At 51.4% G+C, this 24,570-nt stretch overlaps 1 protein-coding gene across 1 annotated transcript; it reads right to left on the reverse strand.

Moving 5' to 3' along the window:
• Positions 1-9,483: 9,483 nt before the first annotated feature.
• On the reverse strand, positions 9,484-11,631 carry LOC149367094 (uncharacterized). The gene has a single exon (XM_089566507.1). The coding sequence runs from the start codon at positions 11,629-11,631 to the stop codon at positions 9,496-9,498; it is 2,136 nt and encodes a 711-aa protein (XP_089422633.1). The 3' UTR covers positions 9,484-9,495.
• Between the last annotated feature and the right edge of the window lie 12,939 nt (positions 11,632-24,570).

The following is a 24,570-nucleotide window of genomic DNA, read 5'->3' on the forward strand; positions in this document are numbered from 1 at the left end:
CTGGGCTGATAATCCGGCGCGCGGAGCAACGTCCGCGGCTGCGTAGCTACCGGTCACGCGCGTGTTTGCGTCTGTACAACAAAAACAGCTATGTTGTACGAAACACCAACGTCTTCTAGACATCATAGTTTTATTGTCGGTTGCGGAAATAGTCGACGAAAGTAGAAAAAAACAAACGCCGCCAGTATGTACGCGCACCATGTTATGTGAAGGTCTCAGCACGTCTGCGGTGTCCATTTCTTCACCGCTTTTCCGCCGGTCCCAAATTACATTGGCAGGGGGCGTAGTTGTGGAACAAAAAATACTTGCGCCAGCAAAAAGCTTAAACGTTAGCGCACTTTGTGAACGAAATGCCGACAGAAACAAGCCCACTACCTGTGCCCAATATCGGGCGCGGAACGAAGCGCAGCGCCTGGGTTACCAAACTATAATCTGCGCATAATTTTAAGAGATCAAGTATTTGGACGGCCTTGGCAGTGTTCTTTTAATTCAGCAGTACTCTAGGTGAGGACTTCACAAATTTGGCCACAACTTCATTTCGCCGCCCCACATGATCGTCAATATCGGGAGGGTGTGGGGACCGCCACCTGAAAAAAATAAACATGTCGTTAGTCCAAAAATACTAATTTAATTTGCACAGCATGGCATGAATAGAAGCGGCGACACGACCTTTTACCCAACTGCAAAGTGAGAAAAAATGCATCCATGGCAACGTAAGATGAAAAAATACACAGCACAGCATGCACAGGACGATAAACTCTGCCATGCATTGTAATAAATTATTCGACTGAAATCGCATCGAATGCACTGTAAAAAATAAATCCACACTATGCGTAACCGTGCCAGAGATACAACAAACGCAGCGACTTGAGCAGTGCCCCGACCCGATTGAGATTGGAATTCTCAACACAGGTGCGGCGATTCTGCCTGTCAGTAAGTGGTAATAGCGTTCCATTAGCGTACCAACCTATTAGATCGTGTAATTGCACAATTTCTGGTATTTGTGCACCAGTAAGTGCTGGCGGGAGCGGAGAAGGCAAGAATGCGAATTGCATTCCAATTGCGAATTGAATTCAGTCAACTGGCTTGTATCGCTCGTAGTACGAACAGCCCGACGCAAGCGGCAGGAGGGGCCGAATTTCAATTTCATAGCGCGTATCTCCGCAAACAAGCATTCTAATCATCAGAAGTGGATTCGTTTCACTCATGTACTCGCTGTTTCCAAAATGTTCAGTTTGTAAACGGGATACTCTGTCGCAAGCATAGCATCTAAACTGTCACACTCGCCATGTCCAAGCAGGCAGCGAAAGCGTTCATGAAAAACTTCGCTCCACGAGAACCTAAATAATCATTTCTCTCCGCGATCTTGCGTTTCAACACATTTTGCTTTCGTTTTTCTAACATGCAACACTGTGACGCATTTGCCCTACAGGCAACCAGCGACAAAAAAGCACGCGTGAACTGCGAACATGGCACTCACCGATGCTGATCGTTCGCTGCGTCGAGGAATGGTCGCTTGCTCCCAGTTGGTTATTGCAGGAGCTAATGGCATAGCACACACGTAGATGGACACAAGGCGAACGCCCACCCAAAATTTCTAGGCTTGGCAGGAATAAAACGGGCAAATGACACTTTCAGAGCTCGCACGCTGCTTCGGCTGCAGCCCACGGGCTACAAATTATCAGTCCAAGATGGCGTCGGCGGTAGGCGGCGCTCGAGTAAAACAAACATGGCGGCGCCCAGGTATCGAAACTAAAATCATGTATAGGGCCATGAAGCTGAGCAAAAGATTTGCGATGCGCCGCCGCTGCATCAGTTCCAAAAGAATGGTGTAGGCACGCCGAGGCGCGCGGGAAAGCTGCTGCCTTGAATCCGTAGCTATATACTATAAGTCCACGACAGCACAGTGATGAGAGCAAATGCTGCCGTGCGGTGGGGCTTGCGCGCGCAACGACTGGAGCTGCGCGATAAAGGTTGCCCAAGATGACTTGCATCCAGCGAGGCGAGCAACGGGAGGTCATTAGTGCACCTCTGCTAGACAGCGGCCGCAGCAAGGACTGCCGACAGTCGTCTCATGCCATCAGGGTCTCCCGCACCTTGTTGACGTTGGGCGGCAGCAGAGGAGAAGACGGGCTCGACTCCGCTTCCGGCAGCGTGGTGAAAAGGCAGACCGCCGTCGTCCGCCTGAGGCTGGGAGCTCACGGCCCACGCACTCTGTGGCCTACGTACGAGAAACGCATGCGCCGAGAGATATGAGGGGGTAACCGCTTCCTTCGGCTGTTCGAACGAAACTGCTGCTTCATCTCTCAAAAGGACGAGTAGAAGAGCAATACCTTCTCTCCCCTCAGCCTAATTGTGGCGCGAGGGAGTGAGAAAAGTGTGCTAGCAGGCGATTTTTATTTCTTGTTGAAAATCATCCGTGCCTAAACGTTATAACCAGTTACCTCTCTGGTACCAAAATGATGGGATTAATTTTTGTTGGTGCTTAACACACCCCACAAAGCGTTTCTAGAACCTCAGTGGGAGCCATGCTTTTTGCTTGTGTTTCTATGTCCTGCCCATACGCTCTAGAAACGTTTGATACATGTTGCATTGGGAGTGGGATATTCCATCCATTTTGGGCGCACATAGGGAGGTACGGTGCTTGCCGGACCGTTGGCGGTGGTGAGCCAAGGAAGTTTCTCGCGTCTGATGCTGCGGGAGCAAGTGATGCGCAGACCAGGCAGGAGAGAAGCAAGAGCGAAGTACCTACCCAAAAGCTGGGATAATATATGCAGCACACAAAAAATTCAGGGGGAACTTTTTCTAAAGTGCGTAGAGGCAAAAGCGTTTTCTACACCACTTTGGCTGCCTCTTTGGCACTGGTGAAGGCAACACTGGATGATGTCGCATATAATGATGACTGATTACTAATGAATAGATAATTACTGATTAATGAATTAATTCGAAATAACTGCTAATTAATGACGCTTAAGCTTCGCCTTTAGGAGTGGAACGTGACAGCGTGTTGTAGCGCTGTCACGGAGTGCACGGAGTTCAGCGCTCCTGTCCGTAGTGTTCCGCCTTTTTCTTGTTGTGTTTTTTGCGCTGGTTCGTTCAGAAGCATGTCCTACCAACTAGCCCAACAACAAATGTTGTCCACGGAACGCCACCACCCGTTTGGCGCGATGCCTTCCGATTTTCTCGAAACACAGCACACTTTCGCGGACACCATATTCGGTTTTCGGCCTCACAAGTCAGCACAGGATATACTTCTGCATCTTCACCACGACATCTTAGATCCTGTCGAATGTCCCCACAACGACAAGGTGGTCCTGGCCTTGGATCTTAAAGGTTATGGGGGTTATTCCTGTAGTAACGCTCAAAGGGCTAGAAGCAGTTGTCGCTCTCTAGCACCAGCGTGCCAGCCCTAGCAGTCAGAGCTGTAACCCCCAACCCGCGGTGCGGTGAGTCGCAACCACGGCGGGTTCGGGCCAGAGGGGACAAACACGAGTATGCTACTCGGAGGAGCGTTTATTGCTCCCGAGCAATACAGTGCGGCAGCAACAATACAACCGCCGTAACGAGGGAGAGGGTTCCGCTCGCGTACGGGGGTGAATAACACAAAGAAAAGAACGCACGCAAAAATGTGGGGGAAGAATGTTCCGCTCACCTCGCGTGGTTCCTCGCTCACGGCCCGCGGCGGTCAAGTCACACACGGTGGCCGGGCGAAAAGGGCAGCGGTCTCCGTGGCAGATCTCTGATCCATGCGTGTGCACGGCTCCCGCCAGAAGACCAGCGAGCCTCGGGAGAAACGCGTCTCCTCCCGGGCTGTGGAGAGGTCTCTCCGTTGTAAGAGGGGAAAGAGGGAATGTCTCCGCGGCGGCGTCGCGGCGGGGAGCGAAAGGAAGCGGGGGTGGCGTGAGTGCCCTCCCTCGCAAAACCTCCCGAACGGCGCGCGCATAGCATCGCGTGATAATTACGCGCGGCCGTTACAATGGGGCAGGGGATTCATGTGTATCCCCACATCCCCCCCTCCTTAAAACTGCCCTACGGCCGAAAAGAGACCGCGTTCACCGAAGGGTGTACCGAGTGGGGCCGGCGAAACACCGTTTAACTTTAAAAACCAATAAAGAAAAGATTCAGCTCACAGCCAGCAGTGCCGTCGTCGAAGGCCGTGGACGCCAGGGCAGGAAGGCAGTGTAGACGACCGCCATGGACGACCGGGGAGCCCAGGGTTGAAGGGGGTCGATGACCGTAGGTCCCGTGCCTCGGCCAGGGCAGCTTTGCCGGGACGCGCGGGCGGCAGGCAGGCTCCGGGCAATTACGCACCGTGTCGTCCCGTTGCACAGCGTACGGCAGGCCTCCACTCAGCTGGTTGAACCGCTCGCTTTCGGCGTGCCCTTTTTTCCTCTCGGTGGGGGTGGCAATGACACGCCGACCCATTTTCCCTCTGCCGCGGAGGACTGCGAGGCGGGCCCAGCGGGACACCAAGCTTCTCTCGTGGGCGAAGCCGCTGCCGCGGTGACACGGGGAACTCCAAGGCGGCTTCTCTGCTGCAGTTTTCGCCATGGTAGACACAGGCCCCGGTTTCTCCGAATTCTCGCTCGCTCGTCCCGCGGCCGACCGGAAGCTGTTTTTCGGCACGGTTGCTCGGTGGTGACAGAGGGCTCTTGGTTTTGGAATGCGGCCGCCCTCCAAACGGCCTGGCTCTCGGTGTTCGAAGAAGCAACGGTCGTTGCGGCGTCGGCTGGCTCTCCTCCGGGCACGCTGTGAAGGCTGGCCTGCGGCTGCAAGGCTGTCTTTTCTTTCTAGTTACTTTCCAGATTTACACTTTCTTTTTTTTTTTGAGCTAGTCTAACCCCTCTCGGTCTTTTCCGACGAGAAGCGTGTGCTTGCTCCGGAAGCCGTGGCGCGAAATATGAAAGGGGTGTTCCGTCCATATTAAGCAGGAGAAATTACTCCCTGCGCGTTGGTCAGAGTTGGTTCTGCCGTGGGCGCAAGTTGTAACAAGGCGCCGGGCTCTGTTGTCGAGCCTTGCGTCTCGGTGCGGCTGCGTGCTGGCGGGGGAGGGTCCTGGGGTAAGGTCCCATGACGTCACAAGCCGCAATTTGCCAAGAAACCTGGCTATTGATCGGCTGCATGAGCCCAGGTGGGCGTCCACCACGTGGCTTGACCCTTTGGCACACGTCGCACGAGCGGGCGTAGCGTATCGCATCCCGCTTCATGCCAGGCCAGGTAGCGAGGCGGCACAACTTGAGGTAAGTCTTAGGGCCACTCGCATGCCCAGCGATGCACGTGTCATGAAAGTAGCGTAAAAGTGCTCCTCTCAACGTGCGTGTGTATCCATCGCGCTCACAGCATTACCAGCTGTGTTCGAGCGCCCCGCACGGACAACAATACCAGTTGCCTCCATGTGCGCCGCGGCCGCGCCGCCCGGCTCCCTGAGCCCGTCGAACACTTTTCGACAAAATGGATCCTCTCGCTGTGCCTCCAATAGCTCCCTTCTGCTGAAAACGCTCACCACGAAACTGACGCCTTCAAAGTGGTTCACGCTTTCGCCCTGGGAAGGCGTGGTGTCCCTTCCCTCGGGGCGTTGTGTGAGCTGCGCGGCAGTCGCGCTGCTCTGGCTGTCGGGCGCGGCGGAGTGGGCAGTGTTGTTACTTCCCAAGCCGTCAACGGGCGCGCGCGAAAGTGCGTCCGCCACCACGTTGTTCTTTCTCCTCCTGTAGCGCACGGTAAAGTCGTAACGCTGGAGGAGTAGCGCCCATCGCGCTAGGCGTCCGGACGGCTCGCCTAGGCGTCTCAGCCAAGTGAGTGCCGTGACCAGGATGTTGCTGCTGAGAAGCCGTATTGGACAACCACAGCAGGGACCACAGCACACAGACACTCGGTTTGTCCCACCTCTGGCCCCATGTTGGGCGCCAAGAATATGGGGGTTATTCCTGTAGCAACGCTCAAAGGGCTAGAAGCAGTTGTCGTTCTCTAGCACCAGCGTGCCAGCCCTAGCAGTCAGAGCTGTGACCCCCAACCCGCGGTGCGGTGAGTCGCAACCACGGCGGGTTCGGGCCAGAGGGGACAAACACGAGTATGCTACTCGGAGGAGCGTTTATTGCTCCCGAGCAATACAGTGCGGCAGCAACAATACAACCGCCGTAACGAGGGAGAGGGTTCCGCTCGCGTACGGGGGTGAATAACACAAAGAAAAGAACGCACGCAAAAATGTGGGGGAAGAATGTTCCGCTCACCTCGCGTGGTTCCTCGCTCACGGCCCGCGGCGGTCAAGTCACACACGGTGGCCGGGCGATAAGGGCAGCGGTCTCCGTGGCAGATCTCTGATCCATGCGTGTGCACGGCTCCCGCCAGAAGACCAGCGAGCCTCGGGAGAAACGTGTCTCCTCCCGGGCTGTGGAGAGGAGGTCTCTCCGTTGTAAGAGGGGAAAGAAGGAAAGTCTCCGCGGCGGCGTCGCGGCGGGGAGCGAAAGGAAGCGGGGGTGGCGTGAGTGCCCTCCCTCGCAAAACCTCCCGAACGGCGCGCGCATAGCATCGCGTGATAATTACGCGCGGCCGTTACAATGGGGCAGGGGATTCATGTGTATCCCCACAAGGTGCATTCGACGACGTCAAACACGAAGTAATCCTGGACCACCTCAGTAACACCGACTGTGGCCACAAAACATTCAACTACATAAAACAATTTCTTACAGACCGTCAAGCCTACATACGCATACAAGATGCGGAACACGGGCCATACACCATCGGCTCGAGGGGAACACTAAAAGGTGCGGTCCTATCTCCCCTCCTCTTCAATTTGGCAATGCTTCATCTTCCCTCCAAATTGTCTTCTTTGCCCGGGATACATCACGCTCTTTATGCGGATGACATTACAATCTGGGACGCAAGGTCACCTGGGCCACATGGAATCCTGCCTGCAAGCAGCGGCGACCCTAGTCGACGACTACGCGGCCTACTGCGGACTCCAGTGCGCCCCATCTAAATCAGAATTTGTGCACATATATACGTCCCTCCCCTCGGGACACAACCCCGCTTTGCATCAGTCTCCCCCCGGGACCGATCCGGGAGTCCAAGGAGACCCGCGTCCTTGGCCTCTTCATACACCATCAACGCAGGGTCGACACTACCCTAGCCAAACTTCGCAAGGTGGGAGACCAGGTGGGTCGCATGGTCCGCCGGGTCTCCAACAAGCGGGGCGGATTACGAAGCAAGGATGCACTGCGGCTTGCCCATGCTTTCGTAACTACTCAACCCCCTACTTGCACCTGCGCAAACATGATGATGACCAACTGGAGGTCATCCACCGGAAAGTCATCAAGCGCGCTCTCGACCTCCCGGTCACCACGTCCAACCAGCGACTTCTGGCCTTGGGCGTGGTAAACACATTCCGGGAGCTTCGAGAAGCCCACTTAGTCAACCAATACACGCGTCTTGCACAGACCGTGTCTGGTCGCCGCCTCTTGGACCGGCTACACATCAAACATGACTACCATATTGAGGAAAGAGAGAGAGTGCCAGAACCCTGGAGACGCGCCCTCCGGGTCCAACCCCTTCCCCGCAACATGTCTAGACAAGACCATAACGGTCGTCGCCAGGCGCGCGCGGAAGCGTTGGCGCGATACCATGGTAACCAACATGTTTATTACGTGGACGTTGCCGGCCCACAGCACGGGGGGTGGTACACGGTCGCAGTCGTACACAACACAAACACAGTTAACGGGCTCACTTTCAAAGCCTACAGCGCAACACACGCGGAGGAGACTGCCATTGTTCTGGCTCTCACGAATCCCAAGTCAAAACATATCATCACCGACTCGCGAGGGGCCTGTCGGAACAATGAGTTGGGCTGCGCTCCCCCACTTGCCTGGCGCATACTAGAATATAGCTGCCGATGCGAAGATCCAACTCCACGTAACCTGATTTGGGCCCCCGGTCACCAGGGACTCCAAGGAAACGATCAGGCCGATCAGGCCGCCCGCGCACTCTCTCCCCGGGCTATCTCCCTGTCCTTGGAAGCCTACTCCCAATCAGACAATCTGGCCCTTACTTTCCAACACATCACCGATTACTACAAGGAGCACCGGCGCTACCGGCCCCTTGTAAAGGACTGGATCGCGCTGACGAGCGCCTCCTCATCAAAATTCATACTAACACTGTACTGTGCCCGGCGGTACTTAAACATTTCAACACATCCTTTGATGGCACGTGCCAGTTCTGTGGGGAGGTGGCTGACACCTTCCACATGGTTTGGGCGTGTCAATCAAACCCATCTATGCCCCCCCACCCCAACCCCAACCCCACCAGAGAGGACCGGGAGGCGGCCCTGCTCGGCTGTCAGGACCTAAAGACCCAAAAGGCATTGGTTCACCGGACGCGGGCGGCGTTGCTTGCCAATGGGGCCCCGGAATAGGGGCTCCACCTAGTATTGTTAGGGGAAAGGGCCAATAGGGCCTACTCCAATCACCTCTCTGTAAAAAATTTATTCCACAATAAACGTTTTTCACCACCACCACCACCCTTTGCCCCCCGCCGCGGTGGCTCAGTGGTTACGGCGCTCGATCCCGGCTGCGGCGGCTGAATTTCGATGAAGGTGAAATTCTAGAGGCCCGTGTACTGTGCGATGTCAGTGCACGTTAAAGAACCCCAGGTGGTCGAAATTTCCGGAGCCCTTCACTACGGCGTCCCTCATAGCCTCAGTCGCTTTGGGACGTTAAACCCCAATAAACCAAACCAAACCACCCTTTGAACGCAACGCTTTTTGAGGACAGGAAATGGCGCAGTAATTCTATTTCATCTCGGTGGACACCCGAACCGCACCGTACAGGAAGGGAGGAAGTGGGAGTGAAAGAAGAAAGAGGGGCCGTATTGAAGAAACTGAAAATTGCATTTGAGGAAAGGAAATTACGCAGTAACTGTCGCACATATCTCGTTGGACCCCCAATCCGTTTGATGACGTCACCTTATGGCAGATGCACTTGTCGATGAGTCACCCCAGGCGCTGGATGTAACGCCCGACGGACAGGATAATGAGCCTTTAATATACATAGATGCAGCACGCCTCGTAAACTTGGTAGCCGCAATATAGATGACATTTGAAGGGGAGGAAGAAGGGATCAGAAGGGTCGAAAATAGGTCAGTGGGGCAATCCCGCACGGCTCCACGAACTGATCGCCTTCGAAGCGACAGCTGAACCATCATCGCTAGCAGTTGACAAGCGCAAAGAAGCGACGAACATCTTATAGAACACTGTCACCGGCATTTAGTCTAGACAAGTTATTGCGACGCCCATGGACACTCAAGCCTCGGAGTAATCTTAGCCGGAGAATGTGGTTTCGTTTGAAGTTGACGTTGGCCACTGGTTGCCGTCTTGGTCGACGGAACAGAAAAAAGTTAGCGAAACAAGTGCATAAATGTATTTAATGTCAACAACATGCACACAAAAGACACATACACACGCACAACAAACAAGACAACAGTGGTCAATGTCCCTGCAATCGGTCATCAAACCACATCACTCAGTTTCAGGTACTGCGCTATGGAGCGCCAGCAGTCAACATTGAGTTCATCGAACTGCGTGCTGCCATCGCCAGCCTCGCAGAGAACCGCCGCGCGCACAACACCAGCATAGATCATGTAGTTGTCGTGCAGATGGCACCTTGCCTTCTTCACGTCCAGCGACACCTGGAGCTCGGACTTTCCAGACAGCGTCACTAGGTGTTCCAGCAACGATGCGGTGCCGCACAGTTCGTCGAAGGCAGTTGCCCAGGGATCTTTGGCCGAATCTGCAGGCCTTGCGTCAATGCTCATCACGAATTTCGCAGCCTTGTTGAGCAGGCCCCGGTTCTGCTCTTTAGCATCGTCGATGCGTGCACAATCCCACACTACGTCCTTGCAGGCAGAGTAACTTAAAGAAACCTTCGACAGGAATGCATTCTTGGTGATCATCTCTTGAAGCACAGGAACCGCGTCAGGCATGCTGCCGGAGCTCCCGATGCGCAGCTCAACCAGGCTTCTCCTTAATTGGCCAACCAGGACCGACAGCAGCTCAGCAGTTTTCAAGGTCAGTCGTGAGGTTACCAACGTAAATTTCCTTAGGCGTTGGTTGCATATAAGGGCATCAAAGATCTTGGCCATTTGTGGGGCCGTCTCCTCACTCCCATTGTAAGCCCCGTGCACGTCTAAATGAAAGCTCCGTAGGCAACCACATGCCTTGAGTGTCGCACAGAGCGGAGTGGTGAGAGCTCCTTCTGGTGTGCCAGTGCCGCCCTGGTAGTCGACGTGTAGTGAGCGCAGTGAATGATTCAAGTCCAGCGAGGCATATACGGAGCACAGGACGCTGCTGTCAAACCCCAGGGGGCATATCTTCACCTTTGCAGCGCATCCAAGGGCTTGTGCCAGGGTTTTAGACACCAACGTAGGCTGCTCTACAAGCAGGCAAAGTTGGACGCGGCCAGGACTCTCCATTCTGAGAAGTTCAAGAGTGGAATTTTTCTCCTGTAGAATTGGCGATGAGCAGCTGATCTCCGGCAGAACGAGGCTTCTCAAGCTAGTGTTGAAAGGAAGTGCCGCGCACAACTTGCTGACAGTTCCTGCTTCAAAGGAACAGTTGCGCAAATTAAGGTGCTCCAAAGCGCAGTTCGCAGATAATGCCTCCGCAATGCATGTAGCACCTCTGCTGTCAAAGCTGCAATTTAGTAGCGACAGAGTTTGAAGTGAGTGATGGAAAATCAAGAACGTTGCCAATGCCTCTCCCACTGTGTCACTAATATATGTCTTTTCCAGAGCTAGGTGCTGAAGTGATGGAATTCCTTCTAACGCACCAAAAAGACTTGTCACACAGTAAAAACAATCTCGCCCTCCACTTAAATGCTCGCAGCTCATTTCTGCTTCGCAGAGACCCACCAAGGAAAGCTTCTGCAGAAACCTGCTGCTCCTGAAGACCCCAGCAATGGCGTCGCAGGCGGAAGACTCTGTGCTGTCCTGGAAGGCCCATTCCTCTAGCCGTTCACACGCGACTAGGGCGAGGAGCAGGGTGCTTGCAGATTCCCGAGACAGAAGGTTGCCGATCAGCTTGACGCTGCAGAGAGTCTGCCAGTTTCCCCTCAGCACATCGGCCACCTCGGGCGCCAGGGCGTCGCTGACGTGAATGTTGGTGAGGCCAAGCTCACGGAGGCACTTCGGAGGGCCAAAGGCTTGGAGAAATCCGCAATCAGGAAAAAGGCTACAGGTGGTATGAAGCTCAACGCTTTGCAGGTTATTCGCCGGTCCAGCGATGGCAGACGAGATGAAGGAGAGCCGGTGAATGTGAGCTTGGTCGTGCACACGGACCTTGCGGATGCAGGGGTGTTGTCTAGGAAGCCAGGCGATGAGGAAGGCGCCATCGTTTTCTTTGCCGAAACTATCGTACCTCAGCCACTTGTCAAATCGGTCGTCGTAAGAGCGCAGGCAGAGCTTGCCCGGTTCAAGCTCTGTCAACGCAAGCCTCGTCGGCCGCAACGCCTTGTTCCACGAGGCTATATCTTCAATTAACCAGCATCCTCTGGGGTCGTCGGCGCCGCAGGAACGCTCGCTCCGAAGCCCGCGTAGCAAGTGTTGGATCCTCCAACGCCAAGGGTAGCGGGTACCTGCACCGTCCATGCTAGCAGCACCGCTTCAACAAAAGTTCCGTCAGTGCCGTAATTTCCAAATGAAGTAGGCGTAATTCTTCCACAGCGGCCTAAGCTGCGCTTGGACCAAGCGTTGGTATTCACTCTCCGATGCGCAAAGCGTGCCAGGTCATTCTCGGAACACGAGTTGTTGCTCTCTGCCAGGATCTCCGGATCTTCAGATGCAGCTGTGTGGTTTTCACCGGTAGCTCACTACGTGATCGATCCTGGGGGCGTGCTCCGAAGCCACAGTATTTGGGATTCAGCCAAGAGAACGAAGCCCAGCACGGCTTCGAACACGAGGGCGCACGAGAATCTCCAACTCCCACGCGCTACGGCTTCGTCTTGTTGATGATGATGATGATGATGATGATGATGTAGCAAAAATGCAAATGGCGCCATCTATTGTCACTCCTGATCCCGGATGCCACGCCTGGATGCCATGGGGGCTGCAGCTGCAATAATATTGAAAAATGCTCTTTGGCATTGTTGCGTGTGGGGGATCTCGACAAAGAGCTAAGGAGCGTTAGCGTATAAGCTGGTTACGTGACATTTAGAGTTACCTCCTTAGTGGTGGCGGTGAAACTTTATTACCAGCGGATATAGAGGAGCGACCCGAAGTCGCCTCCCGCTTAAACGGCGGCCGCTATCCTTGGGCAGCGGCGGCGTCTTCAGCCAGCTGGAGGAGCTTGATCTGTGTGCCCGGGTCGGGGCTGAGCTTTAGAGTCTCCCAGTGATCGGAGTCGGTAATGAAGTGACTCGCGGGTAGGGACTGCGGGCAGTTCCAGATCATATGATTTAGATCGGGTTTCATATCACAATTTTTGCATTTGTCTGAGTAGAGTCTTCCCGAATAGAAGTTACATAAACTTTGATCCCACAGTGTATTTAGAGGTTTGTATAGCTCACTACCCTTAATTAATCATCTGAGAGACATGGTAGAGGTCTTTGCCTGGCATTGGGTGTAGTAAGGCTGGTAATAATGATGATAGCTCGCTGTCAGTCATTTCCATATCGTAGTCTAGATTTTCGAGGAGGTGATTCACGTAGGCGCTGCAACGCAACGAATTCTAGCACTCCAGAAGCGCCACGTAAAAATGGCGGGTCTGAGTAGCGCACGCAAGGCACCCTGCGTCCGCCAGGCGCCTCCACCGTCGGCGCTGCGTTCAGCGCCCCTAGTGGCGAGCTTTGCGTCTCGAGGGGGTCAGTATCCCCTGTAGGAATATATTGTCAAAAAATTGGCTGTGGCTCAACTCAGTTGAGCTACAATATACGGAACGAAAGGTTAGACACGGCTTAGCTTTGGTTCACCTTTATTGCTTAAAGACCTCACCGAGAGTTGATTGTTTCAGCGAGAGCAATTCACGTGGTGCATCACGTGCCACAAGTGCAAGAGCGAGCGTCCAGAGTGTTGCAGCCGACTGGCAAGCGCGCAGTTATGGCGTCGATGAAGAAGAGTGTAGAGGCACCTGCCACGCGCGATTTTGCCACATGTGGCGTGCCTCCCGTTCAAGGTCAAATCTATAGATTTATATACTCAAGTGTACAGTGAAGCTGCGCCCACACTGAGCCTTCGCGCATGGAATTCCTGCGCGTAGAAAAAGTAGTCCGCCGCTTCAACATTTCTTGTTACCTAAGCAAGAACCTTATCACAAGAAATTATGAGCTCTAGAATATTGATACGCGGATTGCTTGATGATGTCAAACATTAAAAAGCTGAGTTCGTTTACTGTTGCGATCCGCGGCGCGCCGCACCCACGGTGCAGCAGACCGCGCGTGCGGCACAGCCCGGCGTGGGAGGCGAGATCAACGCGCAAGTAATCCGTGGGGGGGGGGGGGGGTGGGAGCAGCCACTAGCGACGCGAACACAACACAGACTATACCGCTGCAACAGGATGGCCGGGCGAGTGCGAAATAGGTAGAGCACGCTAACCCATGGCCACTCGCAACAAGAGGGTGGTGGATCTCCGAAGGTCCATCCCGCCTCAGACTGCAGTGACGGCCACGCTCCAGTCGTCGGAGGTGCTGAGGGATCTCTGGCGACAGGGCAGAGTGGTCTTGGCCATCAGCTGCCCAGTTCCAGCCTCGCACCGATTCTGAAAAACGTGGTCGCGTCCACAATTCTAATGCAATGGCTCTCAAGAGAACGCCAACGTAGGAGGGGGTTGGAGAGAGTGAGGTAGGGCTACGAGAACAGGGAGTCTTCCGAGACACGTGGTCACATCTGGTACCGGACAGGAGTAATCGGAGAGAATTGGTAGTTGGCTTTGTCCTTCGTTCGGAAGATGATGCATTGTTCGCCTGTCATCATGTCCAGCGTGGCGGCAAACTTCGAGAGGTGGCTCCCGCGCTTATCGTTTATTCCATGAGGTGCGGCCACGTCTCTAAAAGGAACTGTTTTGACAACCGATGATGGAGCCAAGAAGAGTAGGTCTTTGCCAAAAGTAACCAGGCTGGCTGGTTTGCATCTCCGTCGTGTATTGAAGCTGTTATGCCAGCCGTCAAACTCTGAACGTCTGTATTGTAAGGAGAACCCCTGTCCTCACCTTCCAAAAACATTTTTACTTTTAGGGAAGCCGTAATGGCTCTACTATACGGATTAGAAGCAAACCATGCAGCCTGGTTACTTTTGACAAAGGCGTACGTACACTTTGCGAAAACCGCTACGCTCTTCTGCTCGTAAAAATGGTGGCGCAAGCCTCGTTTGCTTTTTTCACGCCGCTTTGTGATCGCAGTCGATGTAGGAGTCACGCAGAGAGGGATGGCACCTTTGACATGGCGGAGGATGATTTTCGGTGTCACTTTAGGCCGATGAAGGCGCTGGCACGGAGGCTGTCCGCCAATCTTGAAAAGGAGGTGGGGAAGGTCAATGGGGCTGCCAGACTGTTCCACGTGCATCGCTTCTTTGCGATCGGGAGCTTCCGAATTCCTGCCGGTGGCCATTCGGCTCCCGCAATCCTCGGCGGGCCGGAAAAGGAAAAAGGGAAGGCCTCCGCAGCAGCCTGGAGAAAGGCAGCGGGATAGCTTGTGAACCCTTTCCTGGAAAACGTCCCTAACAGGGCGCGTTTTCCGTCGCGTGATAATTACGCGCTGGCGTTTCAACAGGAAAAGGCGTACGCGTGTATTCGCAAAAAATTTAGGGGAATCCTCCAGCGAAATTTGGCCAGGGTGTCTTATTCTTTTTTTCACGTTCGTTCTTTAAGCTGCACTTGTTCCAATATTCTAAAAAGTAGAAGAAAAGGACGTAAGGTCGTCATGCGCGCTTGTTGTTCTATTTCCCGCCTTTGTAGCTGCGCATTGCTGCTACTGTTATAAAGTTATACCAACTAATCAACAGTGGTACCTTTTTTACGTTTTTTTTCAACGCGATGGTGATTGCCTCAGGGCATAAAACGGTATGTAATGATAGATGAGGATGCCTAAATAAATGAGTAAAGGTTCGCTGATCTAATGGAATCGAGCAGTGCACACATCCCGCAGCCAATCCGAATTGAGTGGGTCCCACGAGACCGCCTGAGTTCGCAAAGCCGTGCAGATTCTGCGACCCACCTTGTGACCCCAACTTCGTCTTCGCCTCGAGTCCTAACACTGGATGACAGAACCCTCCTTTTAACAAAAAAAGGAACACCTCTGGCGCCGCACACGTTCTCTAATCCCCCCGTGTGCGGTAAACCTCCCCCATGGTCTTACCCGTGCGGAGGAGGTTGCGCTTCGGAGGATCCGGGTCGGGGATGCCCTAACTCCGGCCGTTACATGAAAGTGGCCGTAATTCGACGGTTAATTTATATCCCCGCCGCGGGTGTCCAGTCTGCAAGAACAGAAATCTTGAGGCTAACATTCACCACCTGCTGTGGGCTTGCCCGGCGTTGAAGCCGACAAGAATTCGGCACCTGGCGGCAGCGGGTCTTTCGCCCGACAATAGTGCTGCATACACCGCTGTTACCTTTGTACGTTTCTTCGCCGCAGTCGTCGTGATGTGGAGAAAGAATAGCGCGAGCAATATCTGAAAGGAAGAAGGAGAAGAAGACGACCCCACCAAGCGCTTCACCCGGGAGAGACCTCACTCAGCGATCTGCTTGGCAAGTACGGAACATGCAATTTTTTTGTTCCGGATTTAACTCCTGCGGTGTTTTCGAACAAGCCTTGTTCTTGGCGGCGTGCGCGGCGCTATTGCAGAGCGCAGTTTACAGAGGACACGCAGGGAGAAAACATTTAGGGGCACTTCGCTGGCACAGATACAATTATTTCTTTCACCCCCCCTATCGCTTAACTTACCCGTAAGAGTACAATGTTTTAGCGCTCTAGAGATTCCTCCCGAGCAAGTACTTTCACTGATGCCAAGATTCTGCCTACGTGCCCATATATGTGGAATTGGTCACTCTCTACTTTACATTCATAGATCGCGGGCAATCCTCATACCCCTCCTGGCGCAGCGGTGTAGCGGTTAAGCGAAGCGTCACTGCCACGATAGGTCGCTGTTTCAAACATAGCCACCTTAAGGGACATCTTGTGAAAAACAGCGCTTGCAGACAAAGGACCAGAACGAGAAGGAGACACAGCTGCACTGACTCCCCTCCGAAATAAAGTTGTTAGTCAGCGCTGTTGTGTTTTCTTCTCGTTCTGGTGCTTTGTCTGCAAGCGCTGTTTTTCACAAGATGTACCTTAACCAACTCGCCCAGCAACACACCTCACCTGTAGGGCTTTGTCAGACCTAGGTTGCTCTTCCCGAGGAACCTCTCGTGACTCTGTCTAAAAAACTTTATTACAGGTACAGTCTTTGAAAAAAATTTACAGCCCAGGGGGTTTGCTTCTAAGCCTCGCAGCGGGACTCCTGTAACATTCGTGGTAGTCCTACCCATTGGAGGAAGCAGGACCAGAAATCTTCTTACCTTCAGCAAATTTGGAGCGCTGCAGATGCATTACGAACCAGACAGTGTGCTTCAGAAGCAATCCCCCTGGGCTCCAAACTTTTGACCAAGGCTGTACATTACAGGGGGGAGGCCCCTCACAATCACTAGGATGGCTCTTCATTACAGGAGCCCATTGGCGACCGCTTGGGTTTGGGCGACCGCTGAGTTAGGACTTCGGTTTTGGGGCGAGGTTCGGGGTTGACTGACATGCCCACACCATGTGGGAGGTGTTCGAAGACTTCTCCGCACCTTGCGGACAGTTTCCCATACATGCAGATCCAAGTGCTTCAAAACTGCCGGGCACAGCAGTGTTTTGGTGTAAAGACGGAGGAGTGACTATATGTCCACCTCTCGCAACCAATCAATAATTTAACTGCTATCTCTCACGGTGGGCAGTTTGCTCGTGCACAGTCCGGTGGGTAGTTTGTGATTATGTCACAAGGTCACGTGACTATGCGGCAGGTGGTGCACTTTAATTCTCTGGGGATTTTTCACTCACGCCGCCGCCGCCAAACACGATGACACCCCGTCTTGCGCTGAACGGGACTCTTAACGTACAATTAACGCACGCCTTGGTAAGAGGTCCGGCTTCCAGGATCTTAATGATCACTCTGCGTCCTAACATTTGCTTTTCTTTCGGTCGCTTCACTTAAGTGAGAAAAAGTACATAAAAAAAACAGAAAGGATGAATTGTCTATCCCGCCACTCGATCACAACGGAAGTATCGTTCATGATAATCTGGAGAAAGCCAAGTGCTTTAACACGTTTTTCAGCTCAGTTTTTTCTGATGAGGACAGCAATAGCCCTGCCGATTTTCGCCTTGCCTTGAACTGTACGGAACCCATGGAGAACATTGAATTTGATCAGCGAGGAATTGTGTCGCTCTTAGAACGCTTAAAAGATAACAGTGCCACCGGTCCGGACGGCTTACCCACGATCCTGCTCTCTTCTTGCGCTTTTGCGTTGTCAAGGTACCTTCAAATTCTTTTCACAAAGTCATTACAGGAAGGCTCCTTGCCTGATGAATGGAGGCTTGCTAATGTTGTACCTATACATAAATCGGGACCTAGGAATGTTGTTTCAAATTATCGACCAGTGTCCTTGACCAGTGTATTATGCAAAGTTTTAGAGCATGTGTTTTATTCTAGTATTATGAATCATCTTAGTATACATTCATTATTAAATACTAATCAACATGGCTTTCGCAGTGGTTACTCGTGTGTCACCCAGCTTACCGAATTTGTACATGACCTGTCAAGTGCTTTAGATAAGGGATATTCTGTTGACTGTATTTTTCTAGATTTTAAGAAGGCCTTTGACGTTGTATCACATTCCTTATTAATACAAAAATTATACTGGTACAACATAAATGAGAACGTTATTAGGTGGATAAAAGAATATTTGAGCGTTAGGCGTCAATGTGTTGTTGTCAACGGGAAACAATCGCATGAGGTGGCTGTAACATCAGGGGTGCCTCAGGGATCCGTCTTGGGCCCATTACTGTTCATAATTTACATGAATGACATCTTTTCAGGTATTTCTTCATACATGCGTCTTTTTGCGGACGATTGTGTATTGTATAGAATTATTAACGATCAAAGTGACTGCGATGCATTACAACAGGATTTGTGTAAAGTGGCCCAGTGGTGTGAGAACTGGAGAATGCATATTAACTTACAAAAATCTGTACATATGTGTTTCACTAAAAAGAAGGTTCCCCATATTTTCACTTATAACATAAATAATAGCAGACTGCTTTCAGTGTTGGAATTTAAATATCTTGGTGTATATTTAACAAATTCAATGTCTTGGCATCGTCACGTGCATTTCGTTACTGCCAAAGCCTGTCGTGTTTTAGGTTTCCTGCGACGTAACGCTAAACTTTTCCCTTTAAAGACTAAAGAACTGCTGTATAATACAAACGTTAGAAGCATACTTGAGTATGCTTGCACTGTCTGGGATCCGAAAACCTTGCTTGACGTTCAAAAGCTAGAAAGAGTTCAGAATTTGGCCGTTCGTTTTGTTTTCAATAACTATGGGCGATATTTTAGTGTAACGAGCGCGAAAAAATCTTTGGGTTGGGACTCACTTCAAAAACGTAGGAAAGTACTGCGTTTAAAATTATTTCATAATATATTTCATTCTAGAACTGGAATAGACAGAACCAAATATATAGCCAACCCTGATTACGTGTCTTTACGTAGAGATAATTCACTTAAAGTTAAAGAATACAGGTGCCGGACTGACCTTTTTAAAATGTCTTTTTTCCCCAAAACGGTTTCGGAATGGAACAAGCTGCCTGAGGAAGTAGTGTCCTTATTATCAAATGATTCATTTTCTTCCATGCTGTGACATTTTTTTGTGTATAATAATTCCGTGTTCTTTCTATCTCATTGTTATCTTTTTTTTTGTAACCACCTGCACGCGGTGGCATTTGTGTACTTTTTCTTCTACCCCCCCACTGTAATGCCAGCCAATGGCGCTGTGGGTATGATGATAAATAAATAAATAAATAAATTATCTGCGCTGCTAGGACCTCAGCTGCGATATTTATACTGGCTGAATGAGTGTCATTTCTTTTAAATGGAAAGCGAGACGACACGATATAAAAATACCCACAACCTGCTCTGAGTGTAGAGAGCTCTTAAATTTTGGCCAATGTTGATCGATGAGGATTGCATAATCATTATCGAGGACCGTGGTTAATACAATGAGGGAGGCAGGTTACTAAAGAGATCAGTTTTTTAAGGCATAGGCAAGTTGAATGTAAAAGAGCGTTTCGAGGGAACTAATCGAGTTATGCAAGGCCGAGTAGTTTGGTTGTGGCTATCGTAGCAATTTTTGAGCACCTGTAAGCTGTAAGTGGAGCAGAGCGTGCAGCAGAAGCGTAACACTTTAGGAACGCACGCAACAGAGCAACAGCTATACTCCTTGCTGATATCTACCCCAATCGTACAGAGTTTCGAGTGATTGATTAAACGTTTATTTAGGAAACTGAGGACTTCTCTGGGTGGGGTCCAGGGCAGATGGCGCAGGCCGCCCTGTCGACCAGCCATTGTGTTGTGTAAGGGCGAACTGACCGCCCACTCTTAGAGTCTTGGGTGGGGTGAGGGATGGGTGCGACAGTAAGAATGGCGTAGAATTGCTGCTCTGTATGTAAGAGGGAAGGGAGGTACCCACAGAAAGACAAGAAGGAGGACTAAGGTATGAGTTTGCAGGATCCTCATGGAGAGACTACTGTGATATGAGTGAAAACAGCCCGAAAGAAGAAGCCCGAAGGCGAAATGAAGAAGGGACAGGAAAGAGCGCTCTTTCCGCGCTCAGCGTTCTTTCCTGTCCCTTCTTCATTTCGCCTTCGGGCTTCTTTAGCGCTGTTTTCACTCATGTCAAAATGAACCAACTAGCCCAGCAAAAAGTTCTGCTAGACTACTGTGAGGCAGTACAAACGCATATTCACCACAGAAAAGTGACTGGAACGCACCCATGGCTCAAAATACACGTTTTCCTCTCCTCGATGCCCGCCACGAAACACAGCCAACCTGCTCATTAACATGTCTTGTTTAATACATCCGGAACAGGGCGCAGCTTGTGTTCACCTAAGCTACAGCTGCGTCACCTCGATGAACTGCCTCATCGGCTTCCTGGGCATCGCTTTATCTCTGGGTGCCGGCGATGGCTCCGCGACAGGGCTGATGGCAACCCAGCCTCACCGGACCAAACGTGAGTGCCGTCGCATCCGGCATTAGATGTTCACACCAAGTCGCATTCTAGGGCACAGTGTGTGCCCATGCGGTTCATGTGGGCCTTGGTATCTTTGCATGAGGTACTGTTATTGTGGCCACCTACTATTCCACTACTGTGGCCACTTTTCGCCAGAAAAGGGCGAGAAATTATAGAAGTTTTTACCGATAACTTTATTAGGAAACTGCGCATGTAAGCGACGTCGGCGTCGGTGTCCCGTAGTTTGGCGTAGCCAGAAATTTGGAACGCCATCTGGCGTCCAGACAGGTGTCCAGTATGTGAGCCTGAAGCGCAATGGTGCCACAAAATTCTGCTCGCATTTAATAGGCCGTCGCGGGGCGAACGAAAACTCACTCATGCAGGCCGCTGAACATGCAAGGGCAGCGGAGAAAAATACACTGCTGAGCGACGCAGAGTGCCTAGACTGGCCTATATTGAGTCACGCCCTGAAGCCTTCGCTCGAAAGCGCCGGCGCCCAGCCGGAGAGGAAACGACTCGAACAGTCTGGGGAACACCTCGCTGCGTATCCAATGGTGACGCACGCCCAGGCGATAGAGCGCTTGTACCGTACATAACACGCGCGTGCGTGTATGTGTGTGTGTGTGTGTGTGTGCGTGCGTGCGTGTGTGTGTGCGTGCGTGCGTGCGTGCGTGTGTGTGTGTGCGTGTGTGTGTGTGTGCGTGCGTGCGTGTGTGTGTGCGTGCGTGCGTGCGTGTGTGTGTGTGCGTGCGTGCGTGCGTGTGTGTGTGTGTGTGTGTGTGCGTGCGTGCGTGTGCGTGCGCGCCTTTGGACGAAGTAACTAAAAGAGGCTGTACACTATAAACTTTATCGCCCGCGGCTAGCTCGAGCCGTGGTTTAACCTAAAGAAGCTCTACCCTACAACTCCGTGGATCTCTGCTGTCACCCAGCGTCGGTTCTGCGAGGAAGCGCGTGCCAATATTTAGCACGGCCGCATCGTGATACTCCGGTATAACCTGTGTCCCGGTAGTCGTGATACTCCGGTATACTGTCGCGGTTGCTGGTGAAAAATTTGTGCTTCTTTGATTAGGATACCAATGCTGCAAGCATTCTTTTCTGTATTGTAGCCTCGGTAAAGTATTGCTTTGCTTAGGTTGCCTTGTTCTGTAAAACACTATGAAACTATAAAACTCCTCTATGTTGCCAGATATATCCTGATTGATGAGGAATCCTACACCTAGTTCTCGTCTGTCTGCTAATCCACGATATCACAATGTACATGCCCGACCTTTAGTACTCACTAAGCCCTATACATCCCATTCAATAGCTGTTAGTTCCTCGAACAGCGCAGCTAAGTAAGCCTCACTAGATAAGGTTCTAGCATTAAACGTTGCCGGGTTAGTTTCCAACGGCGGCCTGTCCCGGAGCCAGAGATTCTTAACACCCTCCGCTAGGTCTGACCACAGCCTTGGCCAGTTGCTTCGCAGCCGCTGAGGACTGAAGGCCTAGGGTTAATGGGTTTGTTCATAGAAGGTAAAACGCTAGCATGTGGTCTTATGAGTTTCTTATTCAGTTAACATTTGACTCCGACCAATTCTTTGACCAGCGAAAGCTGAGCACCAAACAAACAATCCCTTTGCCACTTTGTTGTTGGATTCCGGCTGACCTTTTCCCACTAACTCGGGGGCATCTCCTGGTAGGAACAGCTATAGCCACACACTGTAAGCGTGTCTAGGACTCTAGGTATATACACCACTAGTGCTTATGTTACATATGGACCAAGGTCGTAGGTCGGGAAAGAGGTCTTGACAGTGTCCTGAACATGGCATTGCGGTTTACATAGGCCTCGCGACTGATGCATTCACGATAGCCGGTAGTTCTGCACTCTACAGCACTCTACGCCACTACGGTACTCTACATCAGGAGGACGAAGAGTCTGCTGGGATTTTTTTGCCGAAATATTATGCAGCAAGAGGCAAACCGTAGTTGGCACAGTGAACACGCAGTGCATTTTGTTAGAAATCACCAAAAGTACCTTCGAGGAAGTCCGCAGTGATGTTACCAGGCATGAACGCATCTGTTCCAGACGAAAGCGGCTGCGACGTGGTCCTCTTCACGCGCCAACGCCAGTTCTGCGACGCCGCTTTCAGACACGATGCTCTCAACGCCAGTGGGGACGCCAGGACTGCTTGCTCGTGAGTGACGGAAGGAGGTCTTAGTCATCTGCGTTGGCTGAAAGCCCCATCATAATGATCATCATCATCAGTTCAACCAGGCTCACTGCAGGACAAACCTCCTTCCCATAGACTTCCAATTAACTCTGCCCTGGGCCAGTTTCAGTCAACCTGTCCCCGCAAACATGATTTAATCCGCAACACCTGAATCTCGTCGACGACTTCAATATAAGTGATAACACAGAGCTGAGATAAAAAGGAAATGGACATGGGCGTCACATGCGATGGGCATAACAGATGACCAGTGGAGGACGCAGAGATAACGGAGTGGATTCCAGGGGAAGGCGAACTCAGCTGGTGAGGTACAAGACCGGTTAGACAGGTAATATGAATTGATCCCCTGAGACATCGTGGTCGTGGCTCACTTAGGCGAGTGTTAATCGTAGGTTAGTGGGAGGGGCCGTAGTCCTGCAGGAAAGGCAACAGGGCTTATGATGGTGATGATGATGATGATGAACCGTGCTTTGAGGAGTTCTGAAAGCCGCAAATGGCCCGAGAGTCAGCTAACCTCAGAGTCTTTAATTAAACTGGTCAGAGCGCCAAATTTAAAACGCGGGCATGAGGATGCTTCGCAAACCATGTAATCAAAGACCTACGTGTCACTGTTGCCAGCGAATGCTGATTAACAAGCTGGAGATAAGAGCGTCTGCACGTTCCTTCTTTGTACCAGATCACAATGTGAGGCGATTTTGCAGCGAAGAAAGTCGAAAACCGCACAAAAGCTAGGTGAAGAAATATCGCGATAACATTTGGAAGCTCTTACCTCTCACGAGTACCATTTACATATCTGTTATCCTGACGAAAACGCGAAACGATTTGGCTTTTCAAGTTACTCAGTTCACTGGTGCGAACGGCAACCAGCTATACTGCTGTCGGCACCGCTTAGCAACCAAATGACGAAAGCAAGAGTTTAGATCCTTTACGTGTATCACAAACTACAGGAACAAAACTTGTCGGCTCACGCGTCCAAGAGAAGGCAAACGTAGCAGGGGACGGCAGAAAGTTAGGTGGGCGGATGAGATTAAGAAGTTTGCGGGGATACAGTGGCCGCAACTGGCAAAGAACAGGGTTAATTGGAGAGACATGGGAGAGGCCTTTGCTCTGCAGTGGGCGCAGTCAGGGTGATGATGATGATGTTTTTAATTGCGAGCATGCGTCAACAACATGCAGTAGTAGTACTTATGAAACCGTCACTTCGGTGCCCAGAGTTTATTACCTGTGTTAAACTGACTTCATTTTTTCAGTGGGCCCCGGCCCATTGACGCGCATTACATTCCCTCAACAACCATGCAGGATTATCCGCAAGTACCAAATGTGCCTGGAAAACCTGGCACAAGGAACAGCGTGCGGCAGGAAGGAGTTCCTCTCGGAACATTTGAAAGCGATGCAGCGTCACATCCGGGAGAGCCGCGTCCGATGCATTCAACAGCAGACAGGTATGCTGTGCTAACGCATTCGAACAACACGGCGCTTGCTGAGATAGAGCACCAAAATGCCAACTTCACGGGGACTTCATTTTGTAATGCTCAATATTCTTATTAATTTTTTCATCTCATATCAGTTCTGTGTTTAGTACTGGAGGCTAGATCGGCCCTTGCGTCACAAGCGTCACCTGCCAAGAGTAGAGGAGGAGTTTAGATGACTGTGTACAAGTGCAAAATGAAGCATGCGCAAAATCTCAGCAAAAAATTCTCGCGATCTAATTAACAAATAATAAGTTCGTGCCAATTTAGAGCACATTTGCATAATTTGCGCTTTCCAATGCATGTCTCAATTAAAATAAACACCCAGATATTTATAGCAGTGAGAATGGTCTAGTCTGGTACCACTTAGAAAAGTGTCCAATTCATCAAGATTTATTACCTTATTCCTCGAGCCAAAGACGGTATATCTTATTCTAGTAAGGTTCAAAGTTAGTTGATTAGCAATGAACCATGTAGTAAAACTCGTAAGTTCTTCATTAATGCTAGCCGTTATTTCTCTTATATAGAGTCCGACAAAGACTAGGACCGTGTCATCGGTATATATACATGAAACCATTAGAACGCTTTAGCAGAGAAGGAAAATAACTTATGTAAAGGGTGAATA

Source organism: Amblyomma mixtum, chromosome 1 (genome assembly GCF_055824585.1).
Source record: "Amblyomma mixtum isolate Tamu chromosome 1, ASM5582458v1, whole genome shotgun sequence".
NCBI classification, from domain to species: Eukaryota; Metazoa; Arthropoda; class Arachnida; order Ixodida; family Ixodidae; genus Amblyomma; species Amblyomma mixtum.

Excerpts from the sequence above, each read along its gene's own strand:
- LOC149367094 (XM_089566507.1), bottom strand. The coding sequence starts at position 11,631 with ATGGACGGTGCAGGTACCCGCTACCCTTGGCGTTGGAGGATCCAACAC.